Consider the following 27,381-nt stretch of genomic DNA (forward strand, 5'->3'; position numbering starts at 1 on the left):
AATGGGAATTCTAACTTAAAAACTGGAATTCCAACTTAAAAATTGGGAATTCCAGCTAAAAAATGGGAATTCTAAATAAAAAACTGGGAAATACACCCAAAAAACTGGGAATCCCAACCCAAAACCTGGGAATTCTGACTCAAAAATTGGGATTTACACCCTAAAACCAGGGAATTCGGACTTAAAAACTGGGTTTGCAACCCAAAAAAATGGGAATTACACCATAGAAATGGGAATTTGGGTTGGAATCTCAGGATTTTGGGATGGAATTCTGGGACTTTAGTGTGGATTTTTTGGGGGGATTTTTGGGTGAGGAGAATCTTGGAAAAATTGGGGGAAAAATGCGTGAAAATTTAGGGAAGAGCTGGAAAAATTCAGGAAAATTGGGGAAAAATCTGGGAAGATTCAGGAAAAAATCCAGGAAAATTCAAGAAAAATTCAGAAAAAAAACTAGGGAAGTTCAGGAAAAATACAGAAAAAAATCGAGGAAAAATCCAAGAAAATCTCAGGAAAATGGGGGGAAAATCTGGGAAAATTCAGGAAAATCCAGAAAAAAAGCCACAAAAATCAGGGGAAAATCTCATGAAAAATCTGGGGAAAATCTCAGGAAATTTGGGGGGGAAAAATCTGGGAAAACTGGGGGAAAATGCATGAAAATTCAGGGAAAATTGGGGAAAAATCAGAAAAAATGGGGAAGAATTGGGGAAAAATTCAGGAAAATTTGAGGAAAAACCTGGGAAAACTGGGGAAAAATCCGGGAAAATTGGGGAAAAATTCAGGAAAAATTGGGGGAAAATTCAGGAAAAATTGGGGAAAAATCTAGGAAAATTCAGGAAAATTCAAAAAAAATTCAGGAAAAAATGGGGAAAAAATGGGGAAAAATTGGGGGGAAATTCAGGAAAAATTGGGGAAAAAATCCGGGAAAATTCAGGAAAATCCAGGAAAACTCAGGAAAAATCCAGGAAAATTCAGGAAAAATTCAGGAAAAAAATCCAGGAAAATTCAGGAAAAATTCAGGAAATAATGGCGAAAAAACAGGAAAAATTCAGGGAAAACTGGGGGAAAATTCAGGAAAAATTGGGGGAAAATTCAGGAAAAATCCAGGAAAATTCAAGAAAAATTCAGGAAAAATTGGGGGAAAATTCAGAAAAAAATCCAGGAAAATTCAAGAAAAATTCAGGAAAAATGGGAATTTTTGGGTGGAATTTTTGGATTTAATGGGGAATTTTTTAGGCATTTTTGGGCGTAATTTTTGGGTGGGATTTTGGGAATTAATGTGGGATTTTTGGGGATTTCTGGCCCAGGGGTCTCTCGCAGATGAAGAAGCACTGGAAGGTGCAATGGACGTCGTTCCATTGGCCCCAGAGCCAGAGATGGGCACAATCCTCGTTCCCGCCGCTGTCGTTGGGCTCCCCCTCCCTCCAAAACCTGCAAAAATATCAAATTTTGGGCTTGGAAAAGAGAAAAAACTCGTGGGGAAAAAATCTGGGGAAGAATTGGGGGTTGAGGGGAAAAATCGTGAAAAAAAATCTGGATTTTTTGGGGGAAATTTGGGGAAAATCGTCCCAAAAAATCAGATTTTTGAGGGGAAATTCTGCAGAAATAAAAAAAAAAAAAAAAAAAAAAAAAAAAAAAAAAAAAATTCCAAAGTTTTGAGGGGAAATGCAGCAAAAATCTCCCCCAAAAAATCTGGATTTTTAGGGGGAAAATTTGGGAAAAATTGCCCCGAAAATCCAGATTTTTGGAGGGAAAATTTGGTAAAAATCGTCCCAAAATTCTGGATATTTGAGGAGAAATTCCACAAAAATCTCAGAAAAGTCTGGGGCTTTGAGGGGGAATTGTGCAAAAATCCCAGAAGAATCTGGATTTTTTGGGGGGAAATTTGCTAAAAACTGCCCCAAAAAAATCTGGAATTTTTGGGGAAATGTCGGTTGAAATTACCCAAAAATTCTGGATTTTTGAGGGGAAATTCTGCAAAAAAATCCCAGAAAAAAAATCCGTGGTTTTGGGACGAAATTCTACCAAATTCAAAAATTTGAGATAGACTTCCTAAAATTTGGGGATTTTGAGGTGAAATCTCAGGATTTTGGGACAAAATCCAAGAATTTGGGATGGAATTTTGGGATTTTGGGGTGAAATCCCGGGATTTTGGGCTGGAATTTTGGGATTTGGGGGTAAAATCTGGAGATTTGGGCTGGAATCTTGGGATTTTGGGCTGGAATTTGGGGATTTTGGGTTGAAAACTCAGGATTTTGGCGTGAAATCCAGGAATTGGGGTGAAATTATGGGATTTAGGGCTGGAACTTTGGGATTTGGGGCTGGAATTTGGGTATTTGGGCTGGAATTTTGGGCTGGAATTTGGGGATTTTGGGGTGGAATTTTGGGATTTTGGGCTGGAATTTGGGGATTTTGGGGTGAAATCCAGGATTTAGGGCTGGAATTTTGGGATTTCAGGCTGGAATTTGGGGATTTCAGGCTGACATTTTGGGATTTTGGGGCGAAATCTCAGTATTAGGGGCGAAATTTAGGGTGGAAATTTGCGATTTAGGGCTGGAATTTTGGGATTTTGGGGTGAAATCCGGGATTTTAAGGTGGAAATTTGCGATTTAGGGCTGGAATTTTTGGGATTTCAGGCTGGAACTTTGGGATTTTGGGGTGAAACTCGGGGATTTGGGGCCGGGCACTGACGTGAAGGCCGAGCCGTAGTCGGAGCCATCGACCCATTCCCAGGTGCCCTCGGAGTTCTGGTCCGTGAGGCCGATCCAGAAACGCTCGTTCCGCGTGCGCGACATCAGGAAACGCTGGAAAGGGGTTTGGGATCATTGAGAGGGGAATTTGGGATATTTGGGATCGGTGGGATCAGTAGGATTGGGATTTGGGATCATTGGGATTGTTGGGATCAGGGTTTGGTGTCGCTCGTTCCGCGTGCGCGACATCAGGAACTGCTGGAAAAGGGATTTGGGATCACTGGGGTCACTGGGGTCAATGGGATTGGGATTTGGGATCAATAGGATCAGTGGGATCTGCAGGGGGATTGGGATTTGGGATCAGTGGGATATTTGGGATTGTTGGGATTGTTGGGATCAGGGTTTGGTGTCGCTCGTTCCGAGTCGGGGACATCAGGAAACACTGGAAAAGGGATTTGGGATCACTGGGGTCAGTGGGGTCAGTGGGATTGGGATTTGGGATCAATAGGATCAGTGGGATCAGTGGGATTGGGATTTGGGATCACTGGGATCAATGGGATCAGTGGGATTTGGAATTGGGATCAGGGTTTGGTGTCGCTCGTTCCAAGTCCGTGACATCAGGAACTGCTGGAAAAGGGATTTGGGATCGTTGAGAGGGGGATTTGGGATCTGCACTGGGATTGGGATTTGGGATCAGTGGGATTGGGATATTTGGGATCAGTGGGGTCAGTGGGCTTTGGTATTGGGATTTGGGCAGGGGATTTTTGGGATTTGGGCTGGGAATTTTAGGGATTTGAGCTCAGGATTTTGGGGCTTTGGGATGGGGATTTTTGGGCTTTAGGCTGTGGATTTTTGGGATTTTTGGGATTTTTGGGATGGGGATTTTTGGGATTTGGGCTGGGGATTTTTGGGATGGGGATTTTTGGGATTTGGGCTGGGAATTTTAGGGATTTGAGCTCAGGATTTTGGCTTTGGGATGGGGATTTGGATGGGGATTTTTGGGATTTAGGCTGTGGATTTTTGGGATTTTTGGGGCTTTGGGATGGGGATTTTTGGGCAGGGGATTTTTGGGTATTGGGATGGGGATTTTTGGAATTTTTGGGGTTTTAGGCTGTGGATTTTTAGGATTTTTGGGCTGATCCTCACCTGCTCAGAGTAGCTGCCCACCACGGCGAGGTGCGCGCGGCGTTCAGGGATTGGGATTCGGGATGGGAATTTCTGGGATTTGAGCTCAGGATTTGGGGGTTTGGCTGGGGATTTTTGGGATTCCTGATTTTCGGGATCAGGATTGGGACAATTGGGCTTTAGGCTGTGGATTTTTAGGATTTTTGGGGCTTTGGGATGGGGATTTTTGGGCAGGAGATTTTCAGGATTTGTGCTCAGGATTTTGGGGACTTGGGCAGGGGATTTTTGGGCAGGGGATTTTTGGGATTTAGGGTGTGGATTTTTGGGATTTTTGGGGCTTTGGGATGGGGATTTTTAGGGTTTTAGGCTGAGGATTTTTGGGATTTTTGGGGCCTTAGGCTGTGGTTTTTTGGGCTTTGGGATGGGGATTTTTGGCTGGGGATTTTTGGGATTTGGGCTGGGAATTTTGGGGATTTGAGCTCAGGATTTTGGGGCTTTGGGATGAGGATTTTTAGGGTTTTACGCTGTGGATTTTTGGGCAGGGGATTTTTGGGCTTTAGGCTGTGGATTTTTGGGATTTTGGGGATTTAGGCTGAGGATTTTGGGGATTTTTGGGGCTTTGGGATGGGGATTTTTGGGCTGGGGATTTTTGGGATTTGGGCTGGGAATTTTAGGGATTTGAGCTCAGGATTTTGGGGTTTTAGGCTGTGGATTTTTGGGATTTTGGGGCTCTAGGACCATTATTTTACCTGCTCAGAGTAGCTGCCCACCACGGCGAGGTGCGCGCGGCGCTCGCGGCATCGCTCCCGCGCCCGGGGCCAGCTCAGCCTCTCCAGGGAGAAATAATAACAATTCCCAGAGAAATATTCCCAATCCCGGGAATCCGCCCCGCACGGGAACACTGCGGGCAAAAATGGGAATTTTGGGGAATTTATCCTGAAAAAATCGTCCAAAAATTGGCATTTTTGGGGTTTTTAGCATCAAAAATGTGGATTTTTTTGGGGATTTTTGGCCCAAATTCCTTCCAAATGTTGGGAATTTGGGGATTCTTCTCCCTCTTGTCCCAAAATATTGAGATTTGGGGATTTTATCCCCAAAAAAATCATCCAAAAATTGGCATTTTTCAGTGTTTTTTTGGTCAAAAATGCTCAAAATGTCGATTTTTGGGAATTTCGTTGCCCAAAAATGTCCCAAATGTTGGGAATTTTGGATCTTTCTCCCAAAGAATCCAACAAATATTGGGAATTTTGGGTTTTTCTCCTTCTTGTCCCAAAATATTGGGATTTTGGGAATTTTATCCCAAAAAATTGCCCCAAAATTGGGGTTTTCGGGGGTTTTTTGGCATCAAAAACGCTCAAAAATTAGATTTTTTGGAGAAATTTTGTCACCAAAAATGTCCTAAATGTTGGGATTTTGGATTATGTCCCAAAAAAACGAGGAAAATGGGGATTTTAAATTTTTTTTCCCAAAAAAATGCCTAAGATTTGGCATTTTTCAGGGTTTTGGCATCAAAAACTCTCAAAATTTCGATTTTTTGGAGGATTTTTGTCACCAAAAATGGCCCAAATGTCAGAAATTTGGGATTTTTATCCCCAAATTCCCTCCAAATGTTGGAATTTGAAGTTTCTTCTCCCTCTTATCCCAAAATATTTGGATTTTGGGATGTTTTTCCTTAAAAAAATCCCAAATATTCATTTTTTGGGGAATTTTATCCCCCCAAATCCCCAAAATTGGGATTTTTATCCGTCCAAACGCCCCAAAATTTGATTTTTTTGGAGAATTTTATTCCACAAAAAATCCCCAAAATCGAAATTTGGTTTTTTTTATCCCACATTGGGATTTTTATGACAAAAAAATCCCTCAAAATTTGAGTATTTAAAGATTTTTCTCCCCCAATTTTTGGAATTTGGGGATTTTTTGGTGGATTTTTATCCAAATTGAGGATTTGGGGGTTTTTTCACCCCCCAAATGTTGGAATTTTGGGAATATTTTTGGGAAATTTGGGGAATTTTGGGGACTTACAGAAGGAATCCCAGTTGGAGAAATTGAGCTCCAGGTGCTGCTGCTGAACTTGGGAGGAAATGGAGGAAACTGGGAGGGAAAAAAGAGAAAAAGTGGGAAAAAATCCCTGAAAAATTAAAATTTTGGGGGTTTAGGGAATTTCTGGGATTTTGGGGATGAGGGAATTGGGAAATTTGAGGATTTGGGGATTTGGGAAGGAGAAAATTCCAGGATTTGGGGAATTTGGGGATTTGGGGATGAGGAAATTGGGAATGAGGGAATGAAAAAATTCCTGAAAAATTAAAATTTTGGGGGTTTGGGGAATTTCTGGGATTTTGGGGACGAGGGAAATTGGAGAATTTGAGGATTTGGGAAGGAGAAAATTCCAGGATTTGGGGAATTTGGGGATTTGGGAATGAGGGAATTTGAGGTTTCTGGAATTTGGGAATGAGAAAATTTGGGGAATTTTGGGATTTGGGAAAGAGGGAATTGGGAATGAGGGAATGAAAAAATTCCTGAAAAATTAAAATTTTGGGGATTTGGGGAATTTCTGGGGTTTTGGGGATGAGGGAAATTGGGAAATTTGAGGATTTTGGGAACTTGGGAAGGAGGGAATTCCAGGATTTGGGGAATTTGGGGATTTTGGGAATGAGGGAATTTGAAGATTCTGGAATTTGGGAATGAGAAAATTTGGGAATTTGGGAATGAGGGAATTCCAGGATTTGGGAATGAGGGAATTTTGGGAATTTGGGAGATTTGGGGATGGAATTTTGGGATGGAATTTTGGGGATTTTTGGGCTGGATTTTTGGGAAATTTGGGGAGGATTTTTGGGAAATTTGGGGTGGAATTTTGGGGATTTTTAAGATGGAATTTTGGGAGGAGATGCTGTTCCAGCACAGGGAATTTTGGGGTGGAATTTTGGGATTTTTGGGAAAATTGGGGTGGAATTTTGGGGAATTCTGGGATGGAATTTTGGGGTATTTTAGGGATGGAATTTTGGAGAATTTGGGGATTTTTGAGATGGAATTTTGGGGATTTGGGGGGGAATTTTGGGAGGAGATGCTGTTCCAGGACAGGGAATTTTGGGGTGGAATTTTGGGATTTTTAGGGTGGAATTTTGGGATTTTTGGGCTGGACTTTTGGGAAATTTGGGATGGAATTTTGGGGAATTTTTGGGATGGAATTTTGCGGAATTTTTGGGATGGAATATTGGGATTTCTGGGCTGGATTTTTGGGGAATTTTGGGGAATTTGGGGATTTTTGAGACAGAATTTTGGGGATTTGGGGGAATTTTGGGGTGGAATTTGGGATGGAATTTTGGGCTGGAATTTGGGGGAATTTTGGATGGAATTTTGGGGATTTCTGGGGTGGATTTTGGGATTTGTGGTCTCACCTCTGGCCAGGGCCAGGGCACTGAGCAGCAGCAGGAACAGGGAGCTCAGGGCCAGGCTCAGGTAAACGGCCCAGAACGAGCCCAGACACCGCGGGAGGGACGAACGGCCTGGGGAGAAAATGGGACACAAAATGGGGTTAAACAGGGGAAAAATGGGGGGAAAATGGGATAAAATGGGACAAAACAGGGGAAAATGGGGATAAATGGGGGGAAAATGGGGTAAAACAGGAGGGAAATGGGATCAAACGGGGAGAAAATGGGATTAGACAGGGGAAAATGGGATAAAATGGGATAAAACAGGGGGAAATGGGATAAAACGGGGGAAATGGGGCTAAACAGGGGAAAATGGGGTAAAACAGGAGGAAAATGGGATAAAACAGGGGAGAAGTGGGATAAAATGGGGGAAAAAACAGGGAAAATGGGATAAAACAGGGAGGAAATGGGATAAAATGGGATGAAAGAGGGGGAAATGGGGTTAAACGGGAAAATGGGACTAAACGGGGGGAAAGGGGATAAAATGGGGATAAACAGGAAAATGGGGAGAAATGGGGGGAAATGGAGTAAAACAGGAGGATTAAACAGGGGAAAATGGGATAAAATGGGAAAAAATGGGATAAAACAGGGGGGAAATGAGATTAAACAGGGGGAAATGGGATTAAATGGGGGGAAATGGGGTAAAACAGGGGAAAATGGGATAAAACAGAGGGAAATGGGGTAAAACGGGGGAAATGGGGTTAAACGGGGGAAATGGGATAAAACGGGAAAAATGGAAAACAGGGAAAATGGGATTAAACAGGAAATGGGATAAAAAAAGGGGGAAATGGGATAAAAAAAGGGGGAAATGAGATTAAACAGCATAAAACAGAAAAAACAGGGAAAACGGAGGGGAAAAAGGGGAAAAGGGGGGAAAAAGGGGGAAAAATGGGATGAAACATGGGAAAATTGGGTTAAACAGGATGAAATGGGGAATAAAAAGGAGAAAAACAGGAATAAACAGGGGAAAAACAGGGGGAAAGGGATAAAATGGGAAAAACGGAAAAAAATGGGATTAAACAGGGTAAAACAGGGGGAAAATGGGGGAAAAAACAGGAATCCCAGAAAATGAAGGGAGAATGAAGGAAAATCCTGGAAAACGTTCAAGGAAAATTCAGGGAAAATTCAGGGAAATTAAATGAAGGAAAATCCAAGGGAAAATCCAGGGAAAATGAAAGGAAGTCAAGGGAAAACCAAGGCAGAAAGAAGGGAAAATTCAAGGAAAATCCTGGAAAAATGCAGAGAAAATCCAAGGAAAATTTAGGGAAAATTCAAAGAAAATTCAAGGAAAATTCAGGGGCAAATTCAGGGAAAAATTCAAAGAAAATTCAGGGGAAAATTCAAAGAAAATTCAGGGGGAAATTCAGGGAAAAATTCAAAGAAAATTCAGGGAAAAATTCAAAGAAAATTCAGGGGAAAATTCAGGGAAAATTCAAAGAAAATTCAGGGAAAATTCGGGGAAAAATTCAAAGAAAATTCAGGAAAATTCAGGAAAAATCTCTGAAAAATGCAGAGAAAATCCCTGGAAAATTCACAGAAAATCCCTTTTTTCTCTTCCCAGATTTCCCCCCCCAGCTCTTCCCTCTCTGTTTATTCAGGGATTAATCAATAACTACAAAATATCCCGAATTTTGCTCCAGGAGGGGAAAATTTGGGGATAAATCCCAAAATTTGGGGCTCCTTTTCTTGGGATTTATCGGGGGAATTATTTAGGGATTTATTCCAGAATTATTATTTGGGATTGTTTATTCCAATGATTATTTTGGGGAATTATTTTTTAATAATTTCTCAATTATTTCAAGGATTTTTTAAGGAATTTTCAGCGTTTTTCAGGGATTTGAAGCTCCCAGAATTGGAATTTTTGGGATTATTCAAATTCCCTGATAAGAGGAATAAAAAAGAAGGAAAAACCTTTGGAAAAATGAGAAAAATCCTGAATTTCCACCTGGGAAAAGGCGAAGATCGTCCTGAAGCTCCTCCTGATCCATCCTGGGATTCCTTTGGATTTTTTGGGAATTTTTTTGGGATTTTTTGGGATTTTTTGGGATCAGGAACAACAAGAAAAACTCCTGGAATGACCCCGGGGAAGGTTCCAGTTCCTCCGCCCCCTCCAGAGGGTTTAAAATTTAATCCAAAGGAATTTCTGGGGCTCAAATTGGGGAGAATTGAAGAGAATTTCAGGTGGATTTTTGACTTTAATGAGGATTTTTTAAAATGGGTTTTTAAAAAGGAATTTTTTTTGGGGGGGGGGGGGGATTTATGGGGAATTTTATGAATTTTTTTGTGATTTTTTTTTGTGGATTTTAATGGATTTTTTGGGATTTTTTAAGTGAATTTTAATGGAATTTTTGTGATTTTTTGGTGGATTTTAATGGAAACTTTGTGAACTTTTTTGTGGATTTTGTGGCATTTTCATGGCATTTTTGGGACTTTTTTGTGATTTTTTTCATGGATTTTTGGTGATCTGTTTGTGGACTTTTGAGGGATTTTCATGGATTTTTTTGTGATTTTTTGGTGGATTTTTGTGGGATTTTAATAGATTTTTTTGTGGATTTTGTGGGGTTTTCATCGATTTTTTGTGATTTTGGGGGAGATTTTTGTGGGATTTTCATGGAATTTTTTTTTCTGTGTGTGGATTTTTGTGGGATTTTAATGGAATTTTTTTGTGGATATTTGTATTGTTTTCATGGATTCTTATGGATTTGTTTTATTTTTAAAAAACTTCAAGATGTTTTAGTGGATTTTTTTGATCTTTATGGCTTATTTTTGTATTGCAAATGGGATATTTTAAATTATTGTAGATTTTTGTGTTGTTCAGGGGAATTTTCTCTAATTTTTTGTGGATTTCAGGGGAGATTCTTGTGGATTTTTTAACGGATTTTGAGGGATTTTGGTGGAATTTTTAACGGATTTTGAGGGATTTTTGTGGATTTTTAAATTAATTTTGAGGGTATTTTTGTGGCTTTTGGGGGAATTTTTCTCTGAATTTTGAGGATTTTGGTGGCTTTTAGGGAGGATTTTTGAGGAATTTCCAAGAATTCTCCTCCCCCCTTTGAACCAAAACCAACGGGAAAAAAATCCACAAAATCCCGGAGCCGCCACCTCCAAACAGGGAAAGAAACGGGGCTGGAAAATGACAAAAAATTGGGAATTACCTTTTTAAAAGTGAGATTTGGAAACAAATTCCGCAATTCCGAGGGCACCGAGACCGGGAAATGTCACCGGGGCCAAATCCCCGGGCAGAGCTCCAGAGGACTCGGGGCCAAAATGGCGCCGGGGCCCTGAGGGGGAGGAGAAAAGGGCGGGAAAAAAAGGGCGCGAAAAAAAAGGGCGGGAACAAAAAAGGGCGGGAACAAAAGGGCGGGAACAAAAGGGTGAGAAAAAGGCGGAGAAAGGACCCAAAAAAAGGTGAGAAAAAAGCGAGAAAAAGACGGGAAAAAAGAAGGGGGAAAGCGGGAACAAAAAACGGGGACAAGGCAGGGAAAAGGCAGGAAAAAGACGAGAAAAAGGCGAGAAAAAGCCGGGAAAAAGCCGGGAAAAAGGCAGGGCTGGGGTGGCTTTGGGTTCGGGTCCCAATGGGAATTTTTAGGGATGGTCCCCTTAGAGAATGGAGGAGACCCCAATTGAAGGGAATTTGGGTGGGGGTCCCCCTCATGAGGGGAATTTTGGGGGGATCATCCCCTCAGAGAAGGGGGCGACACTCCAGCTGGGTGAATAAGTTGGGATTTGCTGTCAATATCCTGTTTTTTCAGTCCCCCCCGTCCTCAGTGTCCCCCAGTGACCCCTCAGAGCCCCCAAGGACCCTCCCAGTGCCCTCCCAGTAGGTCCCAGTAACGCCCAGTTCCCACCCCCGGGAAGCCCCCGGCCGCTCCCGCCGCCATCTTGGCCGTTGCTAACAACAAACGCCGTTGCCAAGCAACGCCTCGGGACGCCCGTGGGCGTGACGTCACTTCCTATACATGGGACGTCACTTCCGTCTCACGCAATGGCGGTACCGGGGGAGTTCTGGATGTACCGGGAAGGCCCAGGAAGTACCGAGAAGCCCCTGAGGGGTCCCGGGAAGGCTCCGGAGGTCCCGGGGGAGGCTCCGCGTCCCAAAATCCACCAACCGCCCTCCCAGTTGTCTTTAATTCCTGCTGCGGATGAGATCAAGGACGGGGATGAACGACCAGGAGCGGCTGCCGCGTCCCCCGGTGTCTCCCCGGTTATCCCGGTATCCCCCGTTATCATTCCCAAGCCCGGTTTTCCCTCTCCCATCCCCGCTATGACCAAACCAGCGCCACATTGAGGCTTTAAACCGGCCGCGCGCGTTCTTGAGCGTTGAATTTATTTATAATAAAGCTTCTTATGGAGTCTCCGGTTATTTCGTGGCTCCGGTGAGACCGGGACTGGCCTCCCTAGTCGGCCACGGCGCTGCCGTTTTGCGTTCCCATTACATTTGTGCCACCGGGGCCACCGTCACTCGTTTCCCGCGCGTCTTAGCTTCACTGCGTGCTTGATTGACGGGCGGTTCAACCAATAGAATTGTGCAGTGAGGGGCGCCGCGTCCCTTCCGACCAATAGGAGAGCGAGAAGGGCGAGTTTGCCCCGCCCCCTGGAGAGGCGGTGTGGGCGGGCCGCGCAGAGCGGGCAGAGGGAAGGGAAGATGGCGGAGGAGGAGAAGCTGCCCGCGGGTTGGGAGAAGCGCATGAGCCGCAGCTCCGGTGAGGGCCCGAGGGCGGGGGGCGGCCGTGGGGGGACCGGAGGGGGCGCGGGGAAGGAGCGGCGGCGATGGGCGAGGTGGGGAAGGGAGGTGGAGGCGGCGAGGATGGGATGTGGGGGGGATGAGGGGGCGTGGGAGGGGAGAGATGCGTGAGGGGAATGTGAGGGGGGATCCCCAATTCCGGGGGGTCCTGAGGGGATCATCGCCTCAGGGAAGGTGGGAACACCCCCGTGTGGGGAATTTGAGGGGGGTCTTCAACTCCGTGAGGAGAATTTTGAGGGATCATCCCCTCAGCGATGGGGGACACCCCAATTGAGGGGGGTCACCTCCGTGAGGGGAATTTGGGGGGGATCTTAAACTCTGTGAGGGGAATTTGAGGGGGATCCCTCAATTTTGGGGGGTTCTGAGGGGGTCATTCCCCTCATGGATTGGGGACACCCCAATTGAGGGGAATTTGGGGTGAGGGTCTCCCTCATGAGGGGAATTTGGGGGTGTCTTCAACTCCGTGAGGGGAATTTTGGGGGGATTGTCCCCTCAGAGAATGGGGGACACCCCAATTAGTTGAATAAGTTGAGATTTGATGTCAATATCCTGTTTTTTCAGTGTAAATTGATAACCAATCACTAATCAATAACTGATAGTTAATCGATAACACCCTGGGCAGGGTGTGCTGCTTCAACCACCTGGTGAACACGAGTCAGTGGTGTCTGTCAATGGATTTTTGGGGTGGATAAACTGGGACTTAGTGCCAACAACCTGATTTTTTGGTGCCAATCAATAACCGATAACCAATCAATAACCAATAACTGATCAATAACCCTATAGGATGTGTCCACTACTTCAACCACCTGATAAACACGAGTCAGTGGGGTCAATGAGGTGGTTTTGGGGGTCTCTGAGAGGATTTTTAGTGCCGATAACCAACTTTTTTCTACTAATCACTAACCAATAATTGATCAATAACCTATAACTGATCAATACCCCTTTAGGGAGGGTTTACTACTTCAACCACCTGACAAACACGAGTCAATGGTGTCCATTAATGGATTTTTGGTGCCAATAACCAGGTTTTTGGTACCGATTGATACCCGATAAGCGATCAATAACCAATAACCGATCAATATCTCTACAGGACGTGTCTACTACTTCAACCACCTGACGAACGCCAGCCAATGGGAGCGGCCCAGCGGGGTGGGCGGGGCCCCGGGCCGCGTGCGCTGCTCCCACCTCCTGGTCAAACACAACCAGTCGCGGCGTCCCTCGAGCTGGAGGCAGGAGAGGATCACCCGCTCCAAGGAGGAGGCCCTCGAGCTCATCAATAGTGGGTTTGGAGGGATTTGGGGGAAATTTGGGAATTTTGGGAATTTTTTGGGAATTTTTGGGAATTTTGGGATCATTGGGATCGCTGGAGATGTGGAGTTTCGGTCAATTTTCGGTCATTTTTTGTCAATTTTTCATCAATTTTTGGTCAATTTTCAGTCAATTTTTGGCCGATTTTCCATCAATTTTTGGTCAATTTCCCATCAATTTTCAGTCAACTTTCGGCCAATTTTCGGTCCAGTTTTGATCAGTTTTCAGTCAATTTTTGGTCCATTTTTGGTCAATTTTCAGTCAATTTTTGATCAATTTTGGTCAATTTTTGGTCCATTTTTGGTCAATTTTTGATCCGTTTTCGGTCAATTTTCCATCAATTTTCCTTCAATTTTTGATCAATTTTGGTCAATTTTTGATCCATTTTCGGTCCATTTTTGGTCCATTTTCGGTCAATTTTCAGTCAATTTTTGGTCAAATTTTGGTCAATTTTCAGTCAATTTTTGATCAATTTTAGGTCAATTTTTTATCAGTTTTTGATCAATTCTTGGTCAATTTTTTATCAATTTTCAGTCAAATTTTGGTCAAATTTTTGGTCAATTTTAGTCCATATTGGTATAATTTCTGTACATTAAAGTGTCAAAATGTTTTGATTGGAGCTCATCAATGGCAGGTTTTGGGGGGAATTTTGGGGATATTGGGAAATTCCAGGAATTTTGGGAATTCTGAGGGATTTGGGATTGTTGGGATATTGGTTTAATCCTATTTTATTTGACTATTTCTATTTAATTTCTATTTAATTCATCAATAAATGCACTTTCACTCTTAATTTTTTGATTTTTTTATATATATTTGTGTAGAATTTGTGTTAATTGAAGTATCCAAATCCATGTTAATGATGTTTAAAGCTCATTAATGACAAAGGTGGGATCAATTCTGGGAAGGAATTCCAGGAATTCCCTGGAATTTGAGATCTCCCAAAATTCATCCAAAAATTCCTTCATTGGGAGGTTCTTCTCCCCAATTTTCCCATTTTTGGGGGAGAAAAAAAACCCGGGAATGGCAAATTCTGGGGAAAAAACCCTGGAAATTGTGATTTTTTTGGGAAAAAAATCCCTGGGAATGGCATTTTTTGGAGAAAAAAAAAAAAACCCTGGGAATGGCAATTTTTGGGAAAAAAAAAAAAACTGGGAATTGTGATTTTTTTTGGGGGGGAAAAAGTAGGATTAGGTTGGTTTTATTTAAATAAAACCCTGGAATTTTTAAAATAAAACTCTGGTGATTTTCAGAAACAAAAAAAAAAACTGAGAATGATGATTTTTTTAGGTGGAAAAAAACCCAGGAATGTTGTTTTTGGGGATGTTTTGGGGCTTTATCTTCTTCCCCATGGAATTTTTGGAGTGGTTTTTATCCCTAATTTGGGATTTTTTCCGTTTTTTTCCAGGTTACATCCAGAAGATCAAATCAGGAGAGGAAGATTTTGAGTCTTTGGCTTCTCAATTCAGCGACTGCAGCTCGGCCAAGGCCGGAGGGGACCTGGGGGCCTTTGGGAGAGGTGAGGGGTTCACCCCAAAAACCCCAAATCTGGGGGATTTATCCCAAAAAAATCCTGAATCTGGGGAATTTATCCAAAAAAAACCCAAAATCTGGGGGATTTAACACAAAAAACCACAAAATCTGAGGGATTTATCCCCCCAAAAAACCCAAAATCTGGGGGTTTATCCCAAAAAAATCCTCAGTTCTGGTGGATTCATCCCAAGAAAACCCAAATCTGGGGGATTTATCCCAAAAAAATCCCGAATCTGGGGAATTTATCCAAAAAAACCCAAAATCTGGGGGATTTAACACAAAAACCCACAAAATCTGAGGGATTTATCCCCCAAAAAAACCCCAAATCTGGGGATTTATCCCAAAAAAATCCTCAGTTCTGGTGGATTCATCCCAAGAAAACCCAAATCTGGGGAATTTAACTGAAAATCTGGGAGATTTATCCCAAAAAAAACCCCCAAATGTGGAGATTTAACACAAAAAAACCCCAAATCTGGGGAATTTATCCCAAAAAAAACCCCAAAATCTGGGGGATTTATTCCCCAAAAAATCCAAATCTGGGGATTTATCCCAAAAAAATCCCAAAATCTGGGGGATTTATCCCAAAAAAAATCCAAAATCTGGGGGATTTATTCCCCAAAAAATCCAAATCTGGGGATTTATCCCAAAAAAATCCCAAAATCTGGGGATTTATCCCAAAAAAACCCAAAATCTGGGGGTTTATCCCAAAAAAATCCTCAGTTCTGGTGGATTCACCCCAAAATCTGGGGGATTTAACCCAAAAAAACCCAAAATCTGGGGATTTATCCCAAAAAACTCCAAAATCTGGGGGATTTATCCCCCAAAAAATCCAAATCTGGGGATTTATCCCCAAAAAGCCAAACCTGGTGGATTTATCCCAAAAAATCCTCAGTTCTGAGGGATTCATCCCAAAAATTCTCCCCCCAAAAAACCCAAATCCTCCAATTCTAGAGGATTTACCCCCAAAAAAATCCCAAATCCCCCAGAATTCCAACTGGGATTGATCCAGAGGAACCAACTTCCCTCCCTCCACTTCCAAATCCCAGATTTTTTTAGGGAAAAGCCCCAAATCCCAGATTTTTGATGGAATTTTGAGTTGTATTCCTTCTTTTTTTTTCAAGATCCAAACCTCCCTAAATGTTGTTTTTTTTCCCTTTTATGACCCAAAATTCCATCTGGGATCGATCCACCAGAACCAAACCCTGGAATCAACTTCCCCCTCACTTCCCAATCCCAGATTTTTTTTAGGTAAAATCCCCAAATCCCAGATTTTCAATCAAATTTTGGGTTGTGCTCCCTCATTTTCTGGGGGGAATCCAAACTTTTCCAAGCATTTTATGACCCCAAAATTCCATCTGGGATCGATCCAACTGAATCAACTCCTCTCCCCAACTCCAAATCCCAGAATTTTTTTTTGGGAAAAGCCTCAAATCCCAGATTTTTTTTGGAAAAAAGCCCCAAATCCCAGATTTTTTTTGGGGAAAAAGCCTCAAATCCCAGATTTTTTTGGTGAAAAAGCCCCAAATCCCAGATTTTTTTTTGGAAAATCCCCAAATCCCAGATTTCTGACGGAATTCCGGGGGGGTCTCTCCGCAGGGCAGATGCAGAAGCCGTTTGAGGACGCGTCGTTCGCGCTGCGGGCGGGAGAGATGAGCGGCCCCGTCTTCACCGACTCCGGGATCCACATCATCCTCCGCACCGAGTGAAGTGCCTTGGCCGGGCCGGCATTCCCGGGAATTCCAGGGAAAATCCATGGAAAAATCCAGGGAAAAATCCAGGGGAGATCCAGGGAAAATCCATGGAAAAATCCAGGGGAGATCCAGGGAAAATCCAGGGGAATCTGCGGGAGGTTCGTGGAGATCGACGGGAATCTGTGGGAACCTTCAGGAATTCACAGGGATTTGTGGAGATCCATGGAAGTTCTTAGGAATTCATGGGAATTTGTGGAAATTCTTGGGAATCCATGAAAATCCTTGGGAATCCAGAGGAATCCTTGGGAATTCATGGAAATTCTTGGGAATTCATGGGAATTCTTGGGAATCCAGAGAAATCCTTGGGAATTCATGGGAAATCTTTGGGAATTCATGGAAATCCTTGGGAATTCATGGGAATCCTTGGGAATCCAGAGAAATTCTTGGGAATTCATGGGAAGTCTTGGGAATTCATGGAAATCCTTGGGAATTCATGGAAGTCCTTGGGAGTCCAGAGAAATCCTTGGGAATTCTTGGGAATCCTTGGGAATTCATGGGAATTCTTGGGAATCCAGAGAAATCCTTGAGAATTCAGAGAAATTCTTGGGGATCCAGAGAAATCCAGGGAAATCCTCGGGAATCTGTGGGAGGTTCATGGAGATCTACAGGAATCTGGAAGTCCTCAGGAATTCATGGGAATCCTCAGGAATTTGTGGAAATCCTTGGGAATTCATAGAAATCCTTGAGAATCCATGGGAATTCTTGGGAATCCTCAGGAAGTCGTGGAAATCCTCAGGAAATTCATGGAAATCCTCAGGAATCCACGGGAATCCATGGGAATCTATGGAAATCCACAAGAATCCCCGGGAAATTCATGGAAATCCACGGGAATCCTCAGGAATTCATGAAAATCCATGGAACTCCTCAAGAATCCCCAGAAATCCCTGGAATCCACAAGAATCCCCTGGAAATCCTCAGAAATCCCGAGGAAATCCACGGAACTCCTCAGGAATCCTCAGAAATCCCCAGGAATTCCTGGAAATCCCCAGGAAATGGATGGAACTCCGCAGGAAACTGATGGAACTCCTCAGGAATCCACCAAATTCCAGGGAAATCCTCAGGAATTCCCGGGAATCCGGCAGGAAGTCCAGCTCCTGCTCCCACAGCACTCCTGGGCCGTTCCCGGTCGGCCCCGGATCGGGCGGGAACTGAAAATGGGGAAATTCCCGGAATTCCTGCGGGGGTTTTTTTGGGAACGTCGGGGAGGCCGGAGGCGGGAAATGCGGCGCCCGCGGTGGTGACGGTGACAGCGGTGACGGTCACCAAGGGTAGCGGTGGTGACAATGACAATGACCATGGCCAATGATAACCATGGTCAACGATGGTGACGGTGACCAACGATGACAATGACAATGACCATGGCCAATGATAACCATGGTCAACGATGGTGACGATGACAATGATGACAATGACAATGATGACAATGACCAACCACAACCAACAGTGGTGACAATGACAATGGTGACCAACGACGGCAATGACAATGATGACAGTGACCAACGATGACCAACAGTGGTGACAATGATGACAGTGACCAACAATGATGATGACGATGACAATGACCAACAGTGGTGACAATGACAATGATGACAGTGATGACAATGACACCAATGATGATGATGACAGTGATGATGATGATGACAATGACCACCAATGACAATGTCAACGATGATGATGACAATGACAACGATGACATTGATGACAATAACACTGATGACAATGACACCAATGATGATGATGAAGGTGACAATGACCACCAATGACAATGACAATGATGACAGTGATGACAATGACACTAATGATGACAATGACACCAATGATGATGACGGTGACAATGACAGCAATGTCAACAATGATGACGGTGACGATGACAGTGATGACAATGACAACAATGACAATGACACCAATGATGACGATGACCACCAATGACAATGATAGGGATGTCAACGATGATGACAATGACGATGACAATGACAACAATGACAGTGACACCAATGATGATGAAGGTGACGATGACCACCGATGACAATGACAATGATGACAGTGATGACAATGACAACAATGACAATGACACCAATGATGGCAATGACACCAATGATGACAATGACACCAATAATAATGAAGATGATGATGACCACCAATGACAATGACAAGGATGTCAACGATGATGACGGTGATGATGACAATGATGACAGTGACAACAATGACAATGACACCAATGATGATGAAGATGACAATGACCACCAATGACAATGGCGTCAACAATGACGACAATGACAACAATGACAATGACACCAATAATGATGAAGATGACGATGACCACCAATGACGATGATGTCAACGATGATGATGATGACAATGACACCAATGATGACAATGACACCAATAACGATGAAGATGACCACCAATGACAATGACAATGATGTCAACGATGATGACGGTGACGATGACAATGACGACAATGACAATGACACCAATGATGATGAAGATGACAATGACCACCAATGACAATGACGTCAACAATGATGACAATGACACCAATGACAACAACAATGGCAACAATGTCACCAACCACGATGACGATGACATCGATGACGTCACCACCACCGAAGACGCCCCAGCCCCGTCTCCAGGCCACGCCCCCTCCCCTCGCCCCGTGCATGTTTATTTAACTCATTCCCGCCCTTTTCTCCCCCCAAAAAAAGGCTCTGCTTGAATCAAGCCATTAATTAATTAATTACTAATGAATTACTAATTAATTGATTAATAGCAAAAACCTGAGGCAGCTCCCGGTGTCCGTCCGGATTCTCCCGGGGAATTTTCCCGGCGACGTCGCTTGGACTTCCAGTAAAAAAACAACCCAAAACCCGCCGGATTTTTGGGGTGAATTCTCGGGAAATTGGGAAAAGAAATCGGCGGGATTTCGGTTTTTTCGCCCTTTCGGGGCCTGTGGGTTTTTCAGTTTGGGGGGAAAAAAAAAAAAAAGTTGGATTTTGAGTGGGGTTTTTTTTCCCCCCTGAGATTTTTCGGTTCTGTCGTTTTTCGCTTCCGTTCGGTGGGAAAAAAAAATACAAAAAAAAAAAAAAGGAAAAAAACCCAGGAAAAATCCCCAAAAAATCCTCAAAAATCCCAGCTTGGATCTGTGCAAATATTCCCCAAAAAATGCTGTAAAGCCCCGGCTCTTTTCCTGCAGAAATAAATCCTTCTCCAGTGGAAATTCTGGGTTTTATTTTTTGATTTTTGGGAATAAATTGGGAAAAGGGAAAATTCTGGGGGTTTTTGGTTGGATTTGGAGCTTAAAATGAAAGAAAAAAAAGTCTAAAATTGAGAATTTAAGGGTTTATTTAATGGGAAAATGGGATTTATTAATAGGACATGATTGGATTTATTATTAGGGAATAATTTGATTTAATTAATAGAGAATATGGGATTTAATTAATAGGAAATACAGGATTTTTGTTAGGAAATATGGGATTTATTACTAGGGACTAATTGGATTTATTTACTAAGAAATATGGGATTAATTTAATCGAGAATAATTGGATTTATTAATAGGGAATAATAGGATTTATTTAATGGCAAATGTGGGATTTGATTAATAGGGAATAATTGGATTAAATTAATAGGGAACATGGGATTTATTAATAGGGAAATATGGGATTTAATAGGAAATAATTGGATTTATTTAATAAGGAATATGGGAATTAATGGGAAAGATGAGATTTAATTAACAGGGAAAATAAAATTTAATTAATGGGAAATATGGCATTTAATGGGGAATAATTGGATTTATTTAATAGGAAATATGGGATTTAATTAATAGGAAATAGGAGATTTATTAATAGGAATTATAGGATTTAATTAATAGGGAATGTGGGATTTAATTAATGAGAAAAATGGGATTTAAAGGGGGTTTGGGGTGAGCTGGGGTTTCCTAAATTCCCCCAAATCATCCCAAAAATTGCCCAAATTTCCCCAAAACGGCCCCAAATTCCTTCGGTCTGGGGGATTTGGGGGATTTTTAGGGGGAATTTGGGTTTTTTTGGAAGGGGGATTTTGGGGTTTGGGGGATTTTTAGGAGGAATTTGGGGAAATTTGGGGGGGATTCGTAGAATTTGGGGGGATTTGAGGAAATTTTGGGGGAAATTTAGGAGAATTTGGGGCAGTTTTGGGGGGATTTGGGGAAATTTTAAGGGAATTTTGGGGGAATTTTGGATTTTTGAGGAGGAAGATTTTGGGGTTGGGGTGTGGAGCAAAATTTGGGGGATTTTGAAGGATTTTTGGGGGAGTTTTGAGGGGATTTTGGGGGAAATTTGGAGAATTTGGGGGGATTTAGATAATTTGGGGGAGATTTAGGAGAATTTGGGGGGATTTGGGGAATTTTTGGGGGAAATTTAGGAGAATTTGGGGCAGTTTTGGGGGAAATTGGGGAAGTTTTGGAGGAATTTTGGGGGAATTTGGGATTTTTGAGGAGGGAGATTTTGGGGTTGGGGGTCATGGAGCAAAATTTGGGGGGTTTTGAGGGAATTTTGGGGGAGTTTTGAGGGGATTTTGGGGGGGAATTTGGAGATTTTTGGGGGGATTTGGAGAATTTGGGGGGAAATTTAGGAGAATTTGGGGAATTTTGGGGGGATTTAGGAGAATTTGGGGCAGTTTTTGGGGGATTTAGGGGGAATTTTGGGTTTTTGAGGTGGGAGATTTTGGGGTTCAGGGCAGGAAACAATTTGGGGAATTTTGGGGGAATTTTGGGGGAATTTTGATAATTTGGGGGGGATTTGGATAATTTGGGGGGAATTTAGGAGGATTTGGGAGGATTTGAGGCAGTTTGGGGCGAATTTGGGGCGAATTTGGGGAAGTTTTGGGGGAATTTGGGGTTTTTGAGGAAGGGGGAGTGTGGAGCAAAATTTGGGGGGATTTTTGGGGGGATTTTTGGGATTTTTGGGGGGATTTGGGGGATTTTTGAGGGAATTTCGAGGATTTTTCGGGAGAATTTCGGGAGGATTCGTATAATTTGGGGAAACTTGGGGAATTACGGAGAATTTGGGGAGAATTTGAGAGAATTTGGGGGAAAATTTGGGGCAATTTTGGGGTAATTTTGGGGGGTATTTAAATATACTGAAAAAAAAATGGGCGGAGCTTCCAACACCGAGACCCCACCCCCCAAAAACCCCCCCAAAAAAACCCCAAAAATCCCCCAAAATCCTCTCCCCACCCCCTCCGACCATCCCCCAAATTTATTTTTGCTTTTTTTGGTTCATTTCGGGTCATTTTTTTGGGGATTTTCAGGTGGGGCGGCGGCTCCGAATTTGCGGCTGCGCGAAGGCTCCGGGTGGGGGTGGGGGGGGGGTTTGGGGGGGGATTTTTTTTTTTTTTGGGAGAATTTTGATTATTTTGGGGATTTTTATAGAATTTTGAGGGGTCCCGGAGGAGTTTTTGGGGGGGATTTTGGGGTGTTTTAGGATGCGCTTCCTCCCCCCCAGCCTCCTCCTCCTCCTCCTCCGCGCCCGGCAGGTAAGGGGGGGAAATTTGGGGAATTTTGGGGGTTTTGGTGATTTTTTGGGGATTTTGGGGTTTTTTGGGGGGAGGGGGAGGCGGGGTTGGGAATTTTGGGAATTTTCGGGGGGAATTTTGGGAATTGCGGGGGATGGGTGTGGCCGGGGGGGGGGAGGGGAGGGGGACACGGGGACAGCGGGGGGGGGGAGGGGAACGACTGGGGGATACTGGGAGATACTGGGAGACAACTGAGGACACTGGGGACACCCCCAGACACTCCCAGTTTGAATTGGGGGACACTGGGAGATACTGGGGGACACTGGGGATACCCCCAGACACTCCCAGTTTAAACTGGGGGACGCTGGGAGATACTGGGGGACACTGGGGACACCCCCAGTTTGAACTGGGAGATACTGGGAGACAATTGGGGACACTGGGGACATCCCCAGACACTCCCAGTTTAAACTGGGGGACACTGGGAGATACTGGGGACACCCCCAGACACTCCCAGACATTCCCAGTTTGAACTGGGGGGCACCGGGGACACCCCCAGTTTGAACTGAGGGACACTGGGAGATACTGGAGGATACTGGAAGGTACTGGGGGACACTGGGGACACCCCCAGACACCCCCAGACACCCCCAGTTTGAACTGGGAGCTACTGGGAGGACACTGGGGGGACATGAGGAAGCAACTGGGGACACTGGGGACATCCCCAGACACTCCCAGTTTAAACTGGTGGACACTGGGAGATACTGGGGGACACTGGGGACACCCCCAGTTTGAACTGGGAGATACTGGGAGACAATTGGGGACACCCTCAGACTGTCCCAGTTTGAACTGGGAAACACTGGGAGATACTGGGGGACACTGGGGACACCCCCAGACACTCCCAGTTTGAACTGGGGGACACTGGGAGATACTGGGGGGATGTTAGGGAGCAACTGGGGACACTGGGGACACCCCCAGACACTCACAGTTTAAACTGGGAGATACTGGGAGACACTGGGGGGCACTGGGGGATACCCCCAGACACTCCCAGTTTGAACTGGGAAACACTGGGGGATACTGGGGGACACTGGGGGGCACTGGGGACACCCCCAGACAGTCCCAGTTTGAACTGGGGGACACTGGGGGATACTGGGGGACAACTGAGGACACTGGGGGGCACTGGGGACACCCCCAGTTTGAACTGGGACATACTGGGAGGACACTGGGGGACACTGGGAGATATTGGGGACATCCCCAGACACTCCCAGTTTGAACTGGGGGACACTGGGACAAACTGGGGACCCCTCCAGACCGCCCTGGGGGACACTGAGGGAAAGGAGCGCCCCAAAAACCCCAAAATTCCACCTTAAAAACCCCAAAATTCCCCCCAAAACAACTCCAAAAACCCCAAAATTCCACCTTAAAAACCCCAAAACAACTCCAAAAACCCAAAATTCCCCCAAACCTCAAAATCTTCCCCAAAACAACCCCAAAAACCTCAAAATTCCACCTCAAAAACCCCAAAATTCCCCCAAAAACAACCCAAAAACCCCAAAATTCCACCTCAAAACCCCCAAAATTCCCCCAAAAACAACTCCAAAAACCCCAAATTCCCCCAAAACGCCAAAATTCTGTCCCAAAACAACTCCAAAACCCCCAATTTTTTTCCCAAACCTCAAAAGTCCCCCCAAAACCAAAACCGCGCAGATTTTGGGGGGGATTTTGGAGGTTCCAGGGGTTTTTTTTGGGGCCTGATCCCCTAAATTTGGGGGGGGGTTGGGGGTTCTGGTCTCGTAAATTTGGGAATTTCGAGGGTTTCCACCCCAAACCCGCCCCAAACTCATCCTAAACCCATCCTAAACCCATCCCAAATCCGCCCTAAACCCGCCCCAAACTCATCCTAAAACCATCTTAAACCTGTCTTAAACCCAGCCTCATTAATCCCATTCTAAACCCGCCCTAAACCCGCCCTAAATTCACCCTAAACCCGCCCTAAGTCAGCCATAAACCCGCCCTAAATCAACCATAGCCTCACCCTAAACCCGCCCTCATTAATTCCCTTCTAAACCCGCCCCAAAACTACCCTAAACCCGCCCTAAACCCGCCCTCATTAATCTCATTCTAAACCCGCCCCAATCCCGCTTTAGTCCCGCCCTAATCCCGTTTTAGCCCCGCCCCATTTCCATCGTAACCACGCCCCATTCCCGTTCTAACCCCGCCCCATTCTGGGTTAGCCACGCCCACTTCCATTATAACCGCGCTCACTTCTGTCTTAGTCCCGCCCCTTTATTTGCATAGCCACGCCCCAGTCTATGTTTAGCCACGCCCCTTTCCATGTTTAGCCTCACTTCAAACCCGCTTTAGCCCCGCCCTAATCCCGCTTTAGCTCCGCCCCTTTCTGGCTTTAGCTCCGCCCCTTCTTGGTTTAACCACGCCCACTGCCGCCTTAGCCCCGCCCACTCTGTGTTTAGCCCATCTCCAAACCAGCTTTAGCCCCGCCCCTTTCCTGGTCTAGTTCCGCCTTATTCCCGCTTTAGCCCCGCCCACTCATTTCTTAGCTCCGCCCCTTTCCCGGTGTGGCCCCGCCCCGTTCCCCGCCCGGTGCCGGGTCCGGTCCCGCCCCGTTTCGGGGCCGTTCGGGGCTGGCCCGGGGCCAGCGGCAGCAGCGGCGACGTCACCCCCGGGCCGGGCTGGGCTGGGCCCGACAGCGGCACCGGCGCCGGGACCGGCACCGGGGACAGCCCGGGGGGCCCGACAGCGGCACCGGGACCGGCACCGGGGACAGCCCGGGGGGCTCCGGGGGGACCGGTGACATCCCTGGGGGGCTCCGGGAGAGGTTCGGGGACATCCCCGGGGGGCTCCGGTGACACCCCCGGTACCGGTGACATCCCTGGGGGGGGGTTTGGGGTCTCCGGTGACACCCCCGGGGGGATTTTGGGGCTCCCGGTACCGGTGACACCCCCGGGGGGGGGTTGGGGTCTCCGGTGACACCCCCGGGAGGGTTTTGGGGCTCCCGGTACCGGTGACACCGCGGGGGGGGCTCCGGTGGTACCGGGAGAGGTTCGGTGACATCACCGGGAGGGGTTTGGGGGGTTCCCGGGGGGGATTTGGGGGTTCCCGGTACCGGTTCCACCCCCGGGGGGGTTTGGGGGCTCCCGGGGGGATTTGGGGGTTCCCGGGGGGATTTGGGGGTTCCCGGGGGGGTTTGGGGGTTCCCGGGGGGGGTTGGGGGTTCCCGGGGGGGATTTGGGGGCTCCCGGTGCCACCCCCGGTACCGGAGCCGCATTAAAGCCCCGGGGGGGGTTCGGATCGCCCCTCCCGGTGCCGCCCCCGGTTCTGGCTGTTCCCGGGGGGCTCGGGGGGTTCGGGGCCGTTCCCGGGGCCGTTCCCGGTGCTCCAAGGGCGGCTTTTGCAGCGGGGGAGGTTCGGCTTGAGCCGGTGCCGGTTCTGGCGGTACCGGGGGGGGTTAAACCGAACCTTTACCGGTACCGGGGGGGTTTTAAACCCCTTAAACCGAACCTCAGCCGGTACCGGGGGGGGTTTAAACCCTTCAAACCGAACCTCAACCGGTACCGGGAAGGATTTAAACCCCTTAAATTGAACCAGTCCCGATCCCTGGTGGTCCCAGGAGGGGTCGAACCGAACCTTTACCGGTGCCAGGAAGGTTTTAAACCCTTTAAACCGAATCTTTACCAGTCCTGGTTGGGCTCAAACCCCTTAAACCGAACCTTTACCGGTACCAGGAAGGACTTAAACCCCTTAAACTGAACCTTGACTGGTACCAGGAAGGTTTTAAACCCCTTAAACCGAACCTTTACCGGTCCTGGTTGGGCTCAAACCCCTTAAACCGAACCCCAACCAGTTCTTGGTATCACCAGGAGGGGTCAAACCAAACCTCAACTAGTCCTGGTTGGGCTCAAACCCCTTAAACCGAACCTCAACCGGTACTGGAGGAGCTCAAACTGAACCAATCCCAATCCCTGGTATCACCAGGAAGGGTCGAACCAAACCTCAACCAGTCCTGGTCTGGTTCCAACCCTTCAAACCGAACCTTTACCGGTCCCGGTTGGGCTCAAACCTCTCAAACCTCCCCGGTACCAATTGTTGGTGATCCTGGGAGGGCTCAAACCGAACCTCTGCTGGTCCTGGTTGGGCTCAAACCCCTTGAACCGAACCAGTCCCGATTCCTGGTGGTCCTGGTTGGGCTCAAACCGAACCTCAACCAGTTTCTGGTATCACCGGGAGGGCTCAAACTGAACCTCAGCCAGTCCTGGTTGGGTCCAGATCCTCAAACCGAACCTCTGCCGGTTCCTGGAGCTTAAACTGCCACTTTACCAATCCTGGTTGGGCTCAAACCCCCCAAACCCCCCGGTTCCGATCCCTGGTGCCCCTGGGGGGGCTCAAACCAAACCTCAACCAGTCCCGGTTGGGCTCAAACCCCTCAAACCAAAACTTTACCGGTCCCGGTCTGGTTCCAACCCCTTAAACCAAACCTCAACCGGTACCAGGAAGGTTTTAAACCTCCCAAACCCCCCGTACCAATCCCTGGTATCACCGGGAAGGGTCGAACCAAACCTTTACCAGTCTTGGTCTGGTTCCAACCCTTCAAACCGAACCTTTACCAGTCCTGGTTGGGCTCAAACCCCTCAAACCAAACCTCAACCAGTCCCAGGAAGGTTTTAAACCTCCTGAACCCCCCAGTTCCGATCCCTGGTGGTCCCAGTTGGGCTCAAACCGAACCTCAGCCAGTCCCAGTTGGGTTCCAACCCCTTAAACCTCCCTGGTACCAATTGTTGGTGATCCTGGGAGGGCTCAAACCGAACCTTTACTGGTCCTGGTTGGGTCCAAATCCCTCAAACCAAACCAGTCCCAGTTCTTGGTATCACCGGGAAGGGTCGAACCAAACCTTTACCAGTCTTGGTCTTGTTCCAACCCTTCAAACCGAAACTTTACCGGTCCCGGTTGGGCTCAAACCCCTTAAACCTCCCAATTCTTGGTGATCCCAGGATGGGCTCAGGGGGCTCAAACTGAACCTCAACCAGTCCTGGGATGGGCTCAAACCCCTTGAACCTCCCCGGTACCAATTCTTGGTGATCCCAGGAGGAATTGAACCTCCCTGGTGCCCCTGGGGGGGCCCAAACTGAACCTTTATTGGTCCCGGTTGGGCTGAAACCTCTCGAACCTCCCAGTTCCAATCCCCGGTTCCGATCCCGGTTCCGATCTCCGGTTCCGATCTCCGGTTCCGATCTCCGGTTCCGATCCCGGTTCCGATCCCGGTCCAGTCCCCGGTTCGATCCCCGGTCCCCGGGGTGGGTGATGGGGCA

General features: G+C 46.1%; 2 protein-coding genes across 2 annotated transcripts; one reads left to right on the forward strand and one right to left on the reverse strand.

Annotated features, from left to right (window-relative positions):
- Positions 1 to 203: 203 nt before the first annotated feature.
- LOC310921756 (hepatic lectin-like) lies at positions 204 to 10,705 on the reverse strand. The gene is made up of 6 exons (XM_083881976.1): positions 9,186 to 10,705; positions 7,208 to 7,315; positions 5,835 to 5,903; positions 4,562 to 4,713; positions 2,689 to 2,801; positions 204 to 1,428 (listed from the first exon to the last, which is right to left on the reverse strand). The coding sequence occupies exons 1-6, from the start codon at positions 9,226 to 9,228 to the stop codon at positions 1,272 to 1,274; spliced, it is 642 nt and encodes a 213-aa protein (XP_083738102.1). The 5' UTR covers positions 9,229 to 10,705; the 3' UTR covers positions 204 to 1,271.
- A 1,155-nt stretch (positions 10,706 to 11,860) lies between these two features.
- Positions 11,861 to 17,149, forward strand: PIN1 (peptidylprolyl cis/trans isomerase, NIMA-interacting 1). The gene is made up of 4 exons (XM_083882020.1): positions 11,861 to 11,943; positions 13,075 to 13,263; positions 14,698 to 14,808; positions 16,419 to 17,149. Exons 1-4 carry the CDS (start codon positions 11,886 to 11,888, stop codon positions 16,526 to 16,528), a joined length of 468 nt encoding a protein of 155 aa, XP_083738146.1. The 5' UTR covers positions 11,861 to 11,885; the 3' UTR covers positions 16,529 to 17,149.
- The last annotated feature ends 10,232 nt before the right edge of the window (positions 17,150 to 27,381 follow it).

The sequence above is a fragment of the Zosterops lateralis genome, assembly GCF_965231275.1.
Source record: "Zosterops lateralis genome assembly, chromosome: 36".
In the NCBI taxonomy this organism is placed as follows: Eukaryota; Metazoa; Chordata; class Aves; order Passeriformes; family Zosteropidae; genus Zosterops; species Zosterops lateralis.